The 11,393-nt window shown below is 39.3% G+C and overlaps 1 protein-coding gene across 5 annotated transcripts in view; it reads right to left on the reverse strand.

Annotated features, from left to right (window-relative positions):
* The window catches only part of LOC111265359 (cardioacceleratory peptide receptor), a 50,378-nt gene that overhangs the window by 27,783 nt on the left and 11,202 nt on the right, over positions 1–11,393 (reverse strand). For 4 of the 5 annotated variants that reach the window (XR_002683420.2, XR_002683422.2, XM_022841960.2 and 1 more), the window contains exons 2-4: positions 10,967–11,102; positions 9,486–9,589; positions 5,733–5,826 (exon numbers count right to left, since the gene is read on the reverse strand). Coding sequence is in view for 3 of the 5 variants with exons in the window: in XM_022841960.2 (XP_022697695.1) it covers positions 5,733–5,826; positions 9,486–9,589; positions 10,967–11,102 (334 nt within the window). In the remaining 2 variants the exon portion in view is untranslated. Of the gene's footprint in view, positions 1–5,732; positions 5,827–9,485; positions 9,590–10,966; positions 11,103–11,236; positions 11,254–11,393 lie in introns of those variants that run through there. The other variant, XM_086970464.1, reaches the window with a different exon arrangement.

An 11,393-nucleotide genomic window follows, 5' to 3' on the forward strand; every position in this document is an offset into this window, starting at 1 on the left:
AATAGTTTACATATTTACACAGCATAATTGTTCGATAAAGAACTGTAGCATCAATCGATCTCACATTCAGCCTTCTATCGCTGTACGGACAAAACAAAGGCTACCTTAATTTAGGCATAGCTTCCTTTTTTAAAAAAAAAACCTTCGACGTTCATATTCAGTTAGATTCTTTGAAACAAACTTACAGCGTAATCGTTTTGGTGTCAAGATGCTTTTTTCATACGAAAGGCTTTTAACGTTGTGATAAGAAAGCGGTAATCGATCATCCACGTTGAGTTTAAGTTCAATTCCTAACTTTAATTTTGAATGATATAAAGTTTTATCAGTAAGTAACGATAGACGAATGAGCTCGATATAAGTGTAAGCCATTTTTCGTAACAGCTCACTGAACACTCTGCATCGCGCACTCTCTGTACTCTGTATGCATGTATGTCAGATTGAGATTGAGTAATTTACGGCATAACGTCTCTATTGGCCTGTTCGTTAACTCTTAAGTTCACGTGAAATTTATCCCTTTGTTTTTCCCTATCACAGCTAACTTACATACGTGTATCAGTGCACACCTAATATTCATCCGTTTAGCATTAGCTTGGATGCGGCAGGAATTCGAAGGGCACAAGGACAGAGGCCAAAAAGTCAACGCGCCATTCAGATATTAACTAGCACACTTCTACAGATATAATTTATAGCCAAGTATAGGTCAAAATGCATATTTGAGCGCCATATACGTCCCAAACTTATACTGAACTTATATTCTTTTGTGTGTCATGCGCATTCTATTCTAGTAGGATCTATCGGCACGTGGGCGATATAAAGCCCTGTAATCCGTCATAATGTTTAACTATCCAATGCATAGAATACTGCGTATATACATACATATATATATTACAGGTCTGTTTATACTTATGACTGCTAATAATACGGCAGGCAGGATTTTTATTTCTGCTATTGTAGAGCCCTTTCCATTTACTTAGAACTGCTTGCACTGTTGTTGCGTCCTCTCCGGCATGGCTGTGCTGCCTTATTAAAAACAGCAGCGGCAATCCTAACGATCACCACCCCTCATAATCGTCTTAATTAGCGATGTCGAAGACGTCACAGGAGTCCATTCATTGACAAATACGAGACTTTGTTAATTCTCCTTTTTTTCCGCTGTGAAAACTTTTAAAGCAGCTTTGTTCTCAGGAATGTTATGGTTAATCCTGTCAAAGATTAACGCAATTAACAAGGGACGAAGATACTCAAACTGTCTTGATCTGTCCACTGGGCTCCTGAAGCACTTAGCAATACTGTTGTAGGCACCGATGCGGGACCCAGCAAACACAATCCCAAGGGCCCGTTAAACGACGGGCGCAACGGCGTCCCTGCACTTGCTTCGCAGGGTGTGATACCCATATATCAGGGCGAAACACATCTTCTAGCGTACAGCGGCATGCATTAGCTTGTCGCCATGGTAGTGAGGTGCTACTCGATGGGCAGATTTCTGGCTGGTTTTCCTTGACTTAAAGGCAAATGTTCTACTTACCTGCAGACTCATTTTAATGGGAGGACTCCTCGGTCAATTGTTAACCCTTAAACCCAATACGTACTTGAATAACCTTTTCTTGTGCTTTCTTTGTAGACCTTTATATGTTCTTTTATAACGCTACTTTAGGTACGTACGAGGGGGTAGCTTTGTCGAATCCCTACGAGCATGATACGATAATCCTATCATGTCAACTCTATACTATTATTACATGCACTACAGAATGCAGTGATATCCCCTATATAATGTGTGTCAATTCCTAAGGACCACAAGAATTGTGACGCATTTTTAGTGTAGGCAAGAAAGTAAATATTTCCACATATACTAGGGTAAATCTTTCTTTCAAGCACTGGGCATTCGCTTTATTTTAACGTTTCAAGCGTTACACAATGAAGATCACCATGCGCAACGATGTTATCATTCTGCCACAAAGCGTGGCATCGCATTTTTGTGTCGTTGTATTTTCTAAGGTGTGCACGATAGTATAAAAAATCTCAAATTCAAACCCCAAATGTTTGATCACGTAACGTTAAAGCAGTTTAGTGTTAGGACCTTTTTACGCCAATCTTTGTTTTCAGTTGGCTTCTATTCGGTCTTAGTATCTGTTCACTCCAGTCGGCAGGACGTATAGATGCAATGAAGATTGCTCACAGAAGGGTTAACAGGTCAGCGTACACGAGAAGTGAAAATATCGGAACATCCTGAAGCGTTTGGTGTGCAGGTAGAAAATGGGTCCCTCGGGATGCTAATAGGAACTCTCACGCTTACGCTCAAAGGGCCGCCGAACCCTGCGACTGGGAAAACTAATATTATACCCTGCTGGTTTTTGATGTCATTGAAAACTGAAAGCCAGGTCGATTATACGGCATTTTCTGTAGCTGTCCATCCATTAGTGGCATACCTCGTCTCATACAGAAAGCCCAGTTCTGTTGGGACACGAACATTCTGTGTGAATTGATCCCTCAATACCGGCTGGAAGGATAGATATAACACTTAATCGCTTCTGTCAGTATTGTAGCTATGACCACCATCCGGATAGCTATAACAGACAAGTTTTCTGCCACGTAAAATTCGTGATTCGAAACCCGCAGTTAGGTTTGAAGAAGAGAAGGCTAAAGGAAAAAGAGGACTACATTACTTAGGAGGTGCAAAATTAACCTAATAATTAATGAAACGACAACAATAATTACAAATAAATAATTACGGTATTATTATAATACAGTTTCTCGTTATGTGGAAAAATCAGACGAGGTTCAACTAATGATCTAACAATAATGATAGTGGCCCGTTTGCAGATGAATTTATTACGAGCACTGTCTTTGCAATCCTGCATGGGAACGATGCTGGTCTGATTCGTATGCTATAGCCCGTATCCTTGACAAATATCGGTGCTTGAGTCTGCTGTACGTGAGAAAGCCTTGAGCAGACGCGCCAGGTGAAGCTGATTAAATGGGCTACTTTTCATGACCGACCCTGTGTGCTTCTTAACACGCTTTAATTTTATCCCGTATAAGGGGTAGGCAAAATTAGCACGGCCTGCCGATTTCAATGCAAACTAATGTATTCTTCGTAAAATACCTTAACAGGCTTTGATTCTATTGTTTAGTCTATTGTAACGACTTGAACCATAATATCTCTATTACCGTATTTGGGGCTCAAGTTATAGTTTGAACTATATTTATTCGATAGTGGCAAACACTGCATACATTACTAAGTTGTCTATGTCGTATTATATTCTAAATATGAGTTTACACAATTCGTCCATTTCTCATAATAGCTTCGCTGAGAACAAGCAAAAAATAAGGTAAGCTGTACCTAAGCTTCAATAATCTATTCCTTTTCGTTTGCTATGCCGTCTTTATTCTTCACGCTTCCCAGCAAAATGATGAGATAGACATAAATCTGCTAAATAGCCAACGATATGATCCGTTTCCCTCATTAAAACACTTGCTTTCTAACGAGAGCTTCAATTTCACACGTCTTTTGGATGTTCCAGCTTCGACATCATCTAACAGCGTTTACTGATATAGCAAAAGCAGCTGCTGTACTTAGACAAAGAACTCACCGTCAGCTTTAGAACATTTGATTGATTGATTGATTGATTGCTGGAAACGCCACCGGGCAAACATCACGCGTGTAGAGGCAAAAATTTGAAAGAAGTCACTAACATCTACTGACTAAGTTTCTTTTTTTGTAGGTATTGAAAATATTTGAACGGAGTCTACAATAAAAGACTTTACAGGGTTACAACAGTATCTACTGCATTTAGGCAGCTGATTTGAACCGGATTTGGTTTGACTACGATATATTTTTCGGTCCTAGAAGAAAGGCATTTATGAAAGCTTAAAAGCAACTCGAGGGCTAGAAAATTAGAAGCAATCTTGCAGTTAATCTTGTTCGTTATAAAACGGTTTAGTCTGTTTTTGTGGGGTTGTATCCGCGCATGTTAGCTGGCGTGCACTGATCGTGTAAAATATCAGTGGTTAACAGATCAGATAATAAATATGACAACAATAATAAGATACGCACATTTCGATATAAACAGATATTATCAAAACATTAGATATATTAGCGTGTTCCACAACGTGCCATAAGGTAAAGGGCTTTAAATAACTAACAAGACTTAGTTTTGGCAATGGCTATTTGTAACTACTTACTGTCATGTGTTCTCACATGTTGACTCAATAAGAAAAAATGTATTCCACATATATATATATATATATCTAGCTGAAAAAAACTACTATTATATCCGGTTTCTGAGGCTCTTCACACAACTTTCAGAGTTATGACGAAACGAAGTTATCAGGTCACTGCAAAAAATATTTTCCGCTTTCATTCTAAAATTCGGATGGATATAGCAAACAGTTTAGATGGAACTGGTCGACTCTTTGCTTGCGCGAGTTTTTCGTCGAGTTTGTTCAGAGATCTGCTTTGAGATCGTGGATTTCGGAAAGCCCTCAGCAGCGCTCTGCCGACAAAACTGATCTTCAAGGCCAACAATCTGTATTAACGTTGCAATGCTTCCTAAGCCAAATTCGTGTTTTTTACGTAAAAGCAGAATAAGCAACTTAGTTGACAAATTCAACATGTCGGCAAACTTTCTCTGTCTAAATAGGATAAAGCCTCACGTATACAGTCACTCTGACGTTTTTGTTCTTTGTTACTAAAGACGTCAACGAAATGACGTTGATCCTTTTCCCGAGAGAACTACCAGCGTTTGAAGGTTATGTCTTGAAATAATCGACGACAATGGTTATCGTTGATGATCCCAAAAAGATTTGCAGCATCGCTTCCGCCTCGCAAAACTAAAAAAAGCGTTGCAGGCAGTAGGAGTGGAGAACGAATACTCAGGGTTTTGCATCTTACTCTAGAAAATCGAGAAGACACTTCCATATATTTTCTTCTCGTAACAAATATTAGCGAAGAAATGGGTATTTCGCCTTTTTTTTGTTGCATTGAGTGCCATTGCAGGTATCCGCTGGTTAGTTACTGGCTTGCTTTCGAACATAAACTACCGCCGATCCTTGTGATTCCGATTCTAGTTACGATGTTTTATAATTGCAGGCAAAGGTGGTAATGTGATTATGAGTCGCGCTACGTTGGTAAGCACCGAAAGCGAGACGGCTACCTGCAATTACAGGGTAAGGACTCCTGAAGCTAATCCGTATAGTTAAGGTTGGCCGAGTTTGAATGTTGAGGACTGGAGAAGAGACTGAGCATATAGGTGCTGTACGAGCAATCGAGACCATGTTTTCTCTAGAGCTGCTAAACAAGGATACTATCCAAAGTCCATTCTGTGCATCAGTCTGGTCGCGTTATTCTCATTGATTTGAGACTTGGCAAAAATAAGACTAATGGCATAAAACTCTGCTGGACGGCTGAAGTAGTCCATACGGACAACCGAAAAATGAATGAAGTAAGGATCTCCTGATTCTACCTGTTTACAGAAGATCTTCTTCATTATATAGTCGCACTCGTGCTATCGACCAAAAACGTTCTGGCAAGAAACATATCACGACTAGGCTCAAATTGAAGCAGCACAATTTTCTCTATGAAGTAGTTGACGGCAGTCGAGATGGCGAAGCTCGAAACACTTCGAGTTCACGCGACAGTAAGGCGTTACGTATAATGCTAAAATTACCTCAGCCGTACTCATATAATGACATGCAGTTTAGTAGTGTAGATATTTTTTGTGTAGGATACTTACAACCACCTGAGAAATTCATAGGGTGGGTTATGGCATCGTAACGATCAATGCTAAGCGCCACTAAGACATACGTTGAGCTGTATGTAACCACTACCTGCAAGGAAAAAGCGTAAAATATTCGAGAATTAGAACATTTTCTCGTTTTTTTTCTCTTACAGCCTTTCACTTGTATCGTTTAAAAAGCGACCTTTAATATTAATCATGGCAAGACGGAACAAGGGACGTGCGCGTAAAAACCCTTCTTGGATATACATATCTATAGTTTTAATAATGTGCACTCTGTCAGCGCGTACGCGAAAATTATTGGGTTTTTAGTAATGCTGTTTTATGTCTTCTATATTCCTATGTAAATCCCGAGTATAATTTCAAGTCGTAGAGCTATTTCAATTAGCGCTTGCCGCGCAGCTAATGATAATGTACAGCAGACGCAATCAGAATAAGAGCTATATGTCTCTCTTTGAACTAATTTCAACGCAGATCTCCGGTAAACTGCTTCGTAAACTGACAGAAAGTAGAACAGTGTGTTAAGATCTCAGGCCACGGTAACAGATGAACTAGTGACCTGGAACACTGTTATAGTCAGTGTTAGGCTAGCGCAGTCTTTAAAGACAGGGACTGCCATAAGCAGCATTCATGCAGTTTCAAAGCACCAATGAGGTTAGTTCCCGTCTTTCCTGGATATTGCAAAATAAACTATAGGTTCAACGACCCGAGAGCAAATGAAAACATGTGCCGGAAGCCTGTATCTAAAAGATAAATCTCTCGTTACAAGCTAGAATTAGCAGAAAAGCAGAGGCCTTTTGACTTATTGGCATCATTTGCGATAACGCATTTTGAGGACGTTGGCCTGCAGGAGCCGACACGAAAGTCGATATTACCTTAAATGCAAACTTTACTTTTCCCGGGGGTACACTTGCAATCTCATACTGTGGCATATAATTCGCATTATTCTTCGGTGACATAAACGTTCACCGACCTAGGGGATTTTATCTTAACGATGATTCTACACCTCCAACATGTCGTATCGCGTATCGCGTCTATCCACTGCCGTCGACATGATAAAAACTGTTTACGCTATTGTTTGCCATGAGAAGGTTGACATTGGTCGGTCAACGCTTACTCGCGCAGTGTGATGCATTTTTATAGAGGAAACTACTTTAAGCTTGTGTTCCATTGTATCGTTTAGGTCCAACTAGCCAAACGAACTCGTTTGCAATAGGAGCCGAACGGTGCAGAAAGGCATTCGTTTATTTTCTTGTACGAAAGTTTTTTACATAGTCTTGTTATTAAAAAAATGATACGTGGACGTGAAAGTAGAAAATAAAAACAAGATAAGCTGCGAATATTCTATTCGTCCTCCTAATGTTTCGTATTAGTCGACGCCACACCGCATTGATGTCTTAGCGCAAAACAAACATATCTATTACTAATCGATATCGTTGTACATATGAAACCGCCTAATCAACCAAAAAAAAAAAAATACTCCTAACAAATATATATTTGAAGCCTTAAACAAAACTCTTCATTGCTTATGTAAAAACCAAACGATTTTTCAGGCCTAGCTATTTAAGGCCACACAAATTCTGTGGTAGGTTTCGATGAGTTGCCAAATATGAAATTGGCTGAGATCGTTAAAGCCTTCGCTCAATTTCCGCATCTATTTTTTGATCGTAATTAAAAAAATAATGAAAAGGTATATATTTTCTGCCATTCTACGCTGCCAGTTAGTTGGGCCTATGTAACTTTACCATTTGTAAATTTTAGTGCATCTCCTGCCCGATGAATAATGAAGAAAATGCCCTTTTTTCCCCATGAAATTTTACCTATCCTGTTGGCATTTGGTCGAAAGAAGTAATGTAGTTACAGAAATACATTCGAGAAGGAAATTTCGTAAAAGAGACGCTTGAGAACAAACAACATCTGTATCCAAATCTGTGCACATGTTTGATAGCAGTAATCAAGCCAGCTTCTGCGGCATACTTTCCTCTAACTCCTTAAACCAATGCCCGTTACACTCTATATTTTGCCTGATATCGTCGCAAGACTCTAAAAGAACGAACGATAGAAAAATTATCGTTGTAAGTTTTCATTAAACTTCTTTCAGATTACTCCAAGATTGATTCAGATGCCTGACCCATTGCTATTACACAAGGCAGATATCTGGCTAGAGGGCTAACACGAAAGTAGTAATGAGTACTAACAGCTTATGGCGTGCATATCGCGTACGTTATATACTCGTGTTATATTGTCATTTTTACAGATTAGCCTTGTTCTGTCTCTGGTGTGGAAATCCTGTCTGTGTGTAGATAGTACTCAAACGTTTACCAATCTTCTTCTACGGGAATCCCGAAACCACAATGCTCTATGGTACAATTGAGATTGACAGCGTTGGCTGACATGCTAGCCGCGCATGTCGAGCAGAATTTTCGATAAAGTACACCACTGTAAACCTAACTCATTGGCCATCAAAAGAACTTCACTAGCTATGCCCGCATTTGATATACTCACAATTGATTAGCAGTTCTCAAAAGATTCGAACAACACTGTTAGTCAAGTATTATTTGTGCTCTAATCACGAAAGCAAACAATACAAACTTCTCGGTGTAACTTTCGCAGGTGTACAGCATCTCGCACAAGAAGTTCCTCTAGAAAAAATGTTATTTAGCCCGGTCGAATATTTAGGCTTCGAAATACGCCCCGAAACTTCGCAACTGGCCACAATGATCATTAGCAACTAGTATTCCGGCAGTTGCAGTTCTTGTACGTGTCATAGGGGCTTCGCAATTTTAGACATGCCTTCCAAACAGACTGTTCCCTACGTATTGAGTTCGATGAACGGAACATAAGTTTGTTTCTCCAAGCCTCATGATTTACAAAATCCTCTTATCGCCTTCATTCCTTACTATTATCAACGAAATTATATGCGATAGTCATCAAAATAACGCCAAGCGACTCGTCTGCTACGTACAAAGGGTCACAAAATCACGAGTTAAGGATAGCTAGTTGCTATAGTTATTTAGATAAGTTGTTTCAATTAGTGCACCACTCATATGATAGACTTGGCCTGTACCGAGTTAAAACAGCGGTGCTAAACCTGCTGCGGAAGTCAATTTCCATGTTTAGTATAGCCTTAAATTGTTTACCAAAGCTAAACCATACAACAGTCTCAAAGATCGTAGCTAGCCTTTACGATTTTACTAGACGATTTGGCCGGATCGAAATTATCTCACTTGATTGTCTTCAGACCTTGGTAGAGTTTGCTTCGATCGAGGGCGTGGCCTGCTGTGTTATAGTTTTTTCAAGGTGGAACAACTTAAATCACTCACCTAAACTCTGCTGCTGCGAAGCAAACGAACCTCAGGGCTCTCGTCTGGTCCTAACTTTGAAAATGCTCCAAGTGTTACAGTTACCAGGTTGACTTCACCCAATATGTTACCAATAATACGCTCTCACATTAAAAACTATTCAAAACAAGAAGTAAAGTCGTAGACAAGACCATTGTGAAATGCCTATTTTACGTGCTTATTTGTTGTAATACAGCTCACTCTAGCACGATACTAAAGACCTTCATTTTCACCTCGGGTTTTTGCTGAAGCAAATAGCATGGGGTCTGTTAACATGCATTAGCGTGCAACAATTGTCAGTATAACAGTTGGACAGATATCTGCGTTTAAGGCACTTTAAGGGCAACTTGGTTCAAAACGTTACTTGTTAATTTTTATCTAATAAAATGGATTTCTGGGCAGTCTCTACCTGGGCGTATTTGACGATTTTGCACATGGCATTACCCGCATGCCATTCCACAGTGATCTTCCATAGGATATCTGTTAGCACATTCACAAGGCCGACCAATAGATCTGCAAACAAAGAGGATTATTACTTTGGAATCGAAGCAGGTATCACGCAAAACTGTTCCAAATGCCCTAAACCAAAAAAAAAAACAGATCACAAAAAGGACACTTCTCATTCTTTCATTATATTCGAAAATGTTCTGCTTTAACCTAGCTTTATGAGACCTTGCGATCACCGAAACTATAAAAGTGACGGTTGCGGCTTGATCCGGGACGACTGCATTTTCCTGCGTAAACTAATCACAAAATCGAATAATCACGGTGATTCTTATTATAGTTCAAGCTATTATTTAGCCCTTTTGTCATATAATTGCTTTTAAACAGAAATACCCTGATGTACTTGACCCTGACTTCAATAAATAGAACAGAAAAATACATCATTCTAGCACACGGGGGCATCTTAGAAATAATTTGTTCGAATCTAGCTATCACAAAGAAACGCTACAAAGACGAAAATTAACCTAGGATGCCTCAACTGTATCCGCTCCTATAAGCAAATACACGTCTGTATGGTCTAGTTGTAGCTTGTATTTAATTGTGCTGAGTCATCATAGTGAAGTTAGCGATGAGGCTTGCTAAGGACTAGATCCGTTCCAGGACATTCGAACGCGGTTGGACTTCAACACGAAAAGTTCCTCTACAAGAGATTACACTTTATCTATTGTGTTAAGTTGATTTATTTTTCAAATACGCTAATTAAAAGCAGATGTGTACCTATTGTTTTGACAGAGTGCGATCTAAAATCAAGTTACGACCACCCAGTCGGTCGGACGATTAAAATCTCAACGAGCAAAATCACGATTAATGAACGGAACAGCTATTCTGACAACAGCATGTATTTCCGGTTATATCAAGAAGATAGATCAAAAGTTAGATGTTCATAGGCGGTCCACTCTGTATTTTACTTTGTAAGCCGAAAAGTCCATGTCACTACAAAAAAGTAATTGTGTGGGGATTTCACAGCGGCAAATAACCAATTGGTTCTGCTGGGTAGTGATCTGAAGGAGTGATATATCCTTTAGGGTGACAATTCCTTATAGAGGTAGTTACACGACTACGAGTGAAAACGGGTTCCGAATACTGACATCTGAAAGCTCGAACGTACTAATAACGTTACATTTGTACATTAGAATAATAAATATATATCATAGAAGCATAATAGTGTTAAAATCGCCGATTTTTTCGGAAGCAAAATACAAGGATGCTAAGCTCAATTATAATATATATATAGTATAATAATAATATAATTTTTAAAAACTTTTACCTATGTACTGTGAGTGTCGCACTACTAGCATTTTGCATTACTTCGGTCTAAAATACAGACGTGTACAATGAATAATAATGGGAATAATGAGGATCATGGTCATCATCAGCATAGCTTACCTGCGATGGCGAGATGCATGATAAAAAAGTTCATCCGGGATTTCCGATTTTTTGAAGCGAGCAAAGTAGCGAGTACTGCGCAGTTTCCCACTACTATCAGAGTAAACAGGACTGACAAAAAGATCAAGGTTTCCGTCTGAAAGCAAAAATATCACAAACAGAAAAAATAATTTCGCTTTTTGCTTTCGCCAGTTGCTACTTTGCTTCTACTGGCCTTTGATAATCGCCAACAATTTAAGTCACCTGACGAAAACCAAGATAATAACTCACTACGAGTCTGAACGTGATTTCTGTAACACGAATAAACATCAAATGAAAACAACGCACGAATGATTGCCCCTACGTCGGCTAGCGCACGCAGTGGACCAAGACTTTGATGTAGGTAGCAATAATGATTGGATCAGAGAGCTAGCCATTGAGCAAGTTC

The sequence above is a fragment of the Varroa jacobsoni genome, unplaced genomic scaffold, assembly GCF_002532875.2.
Source record: "Varroa jacobsoni isolate VJ856 unplaced genomic scaffold, vjacob_1.0 scaffold_963, whole genome shotgun sequence".
Classification (NCBI taxonomy): Eukaryota; Metazoa; Arthropoda; class Arachnida; order Mesostigmata; family Varroidae; genus Varroa; species Varroa jacobsoni.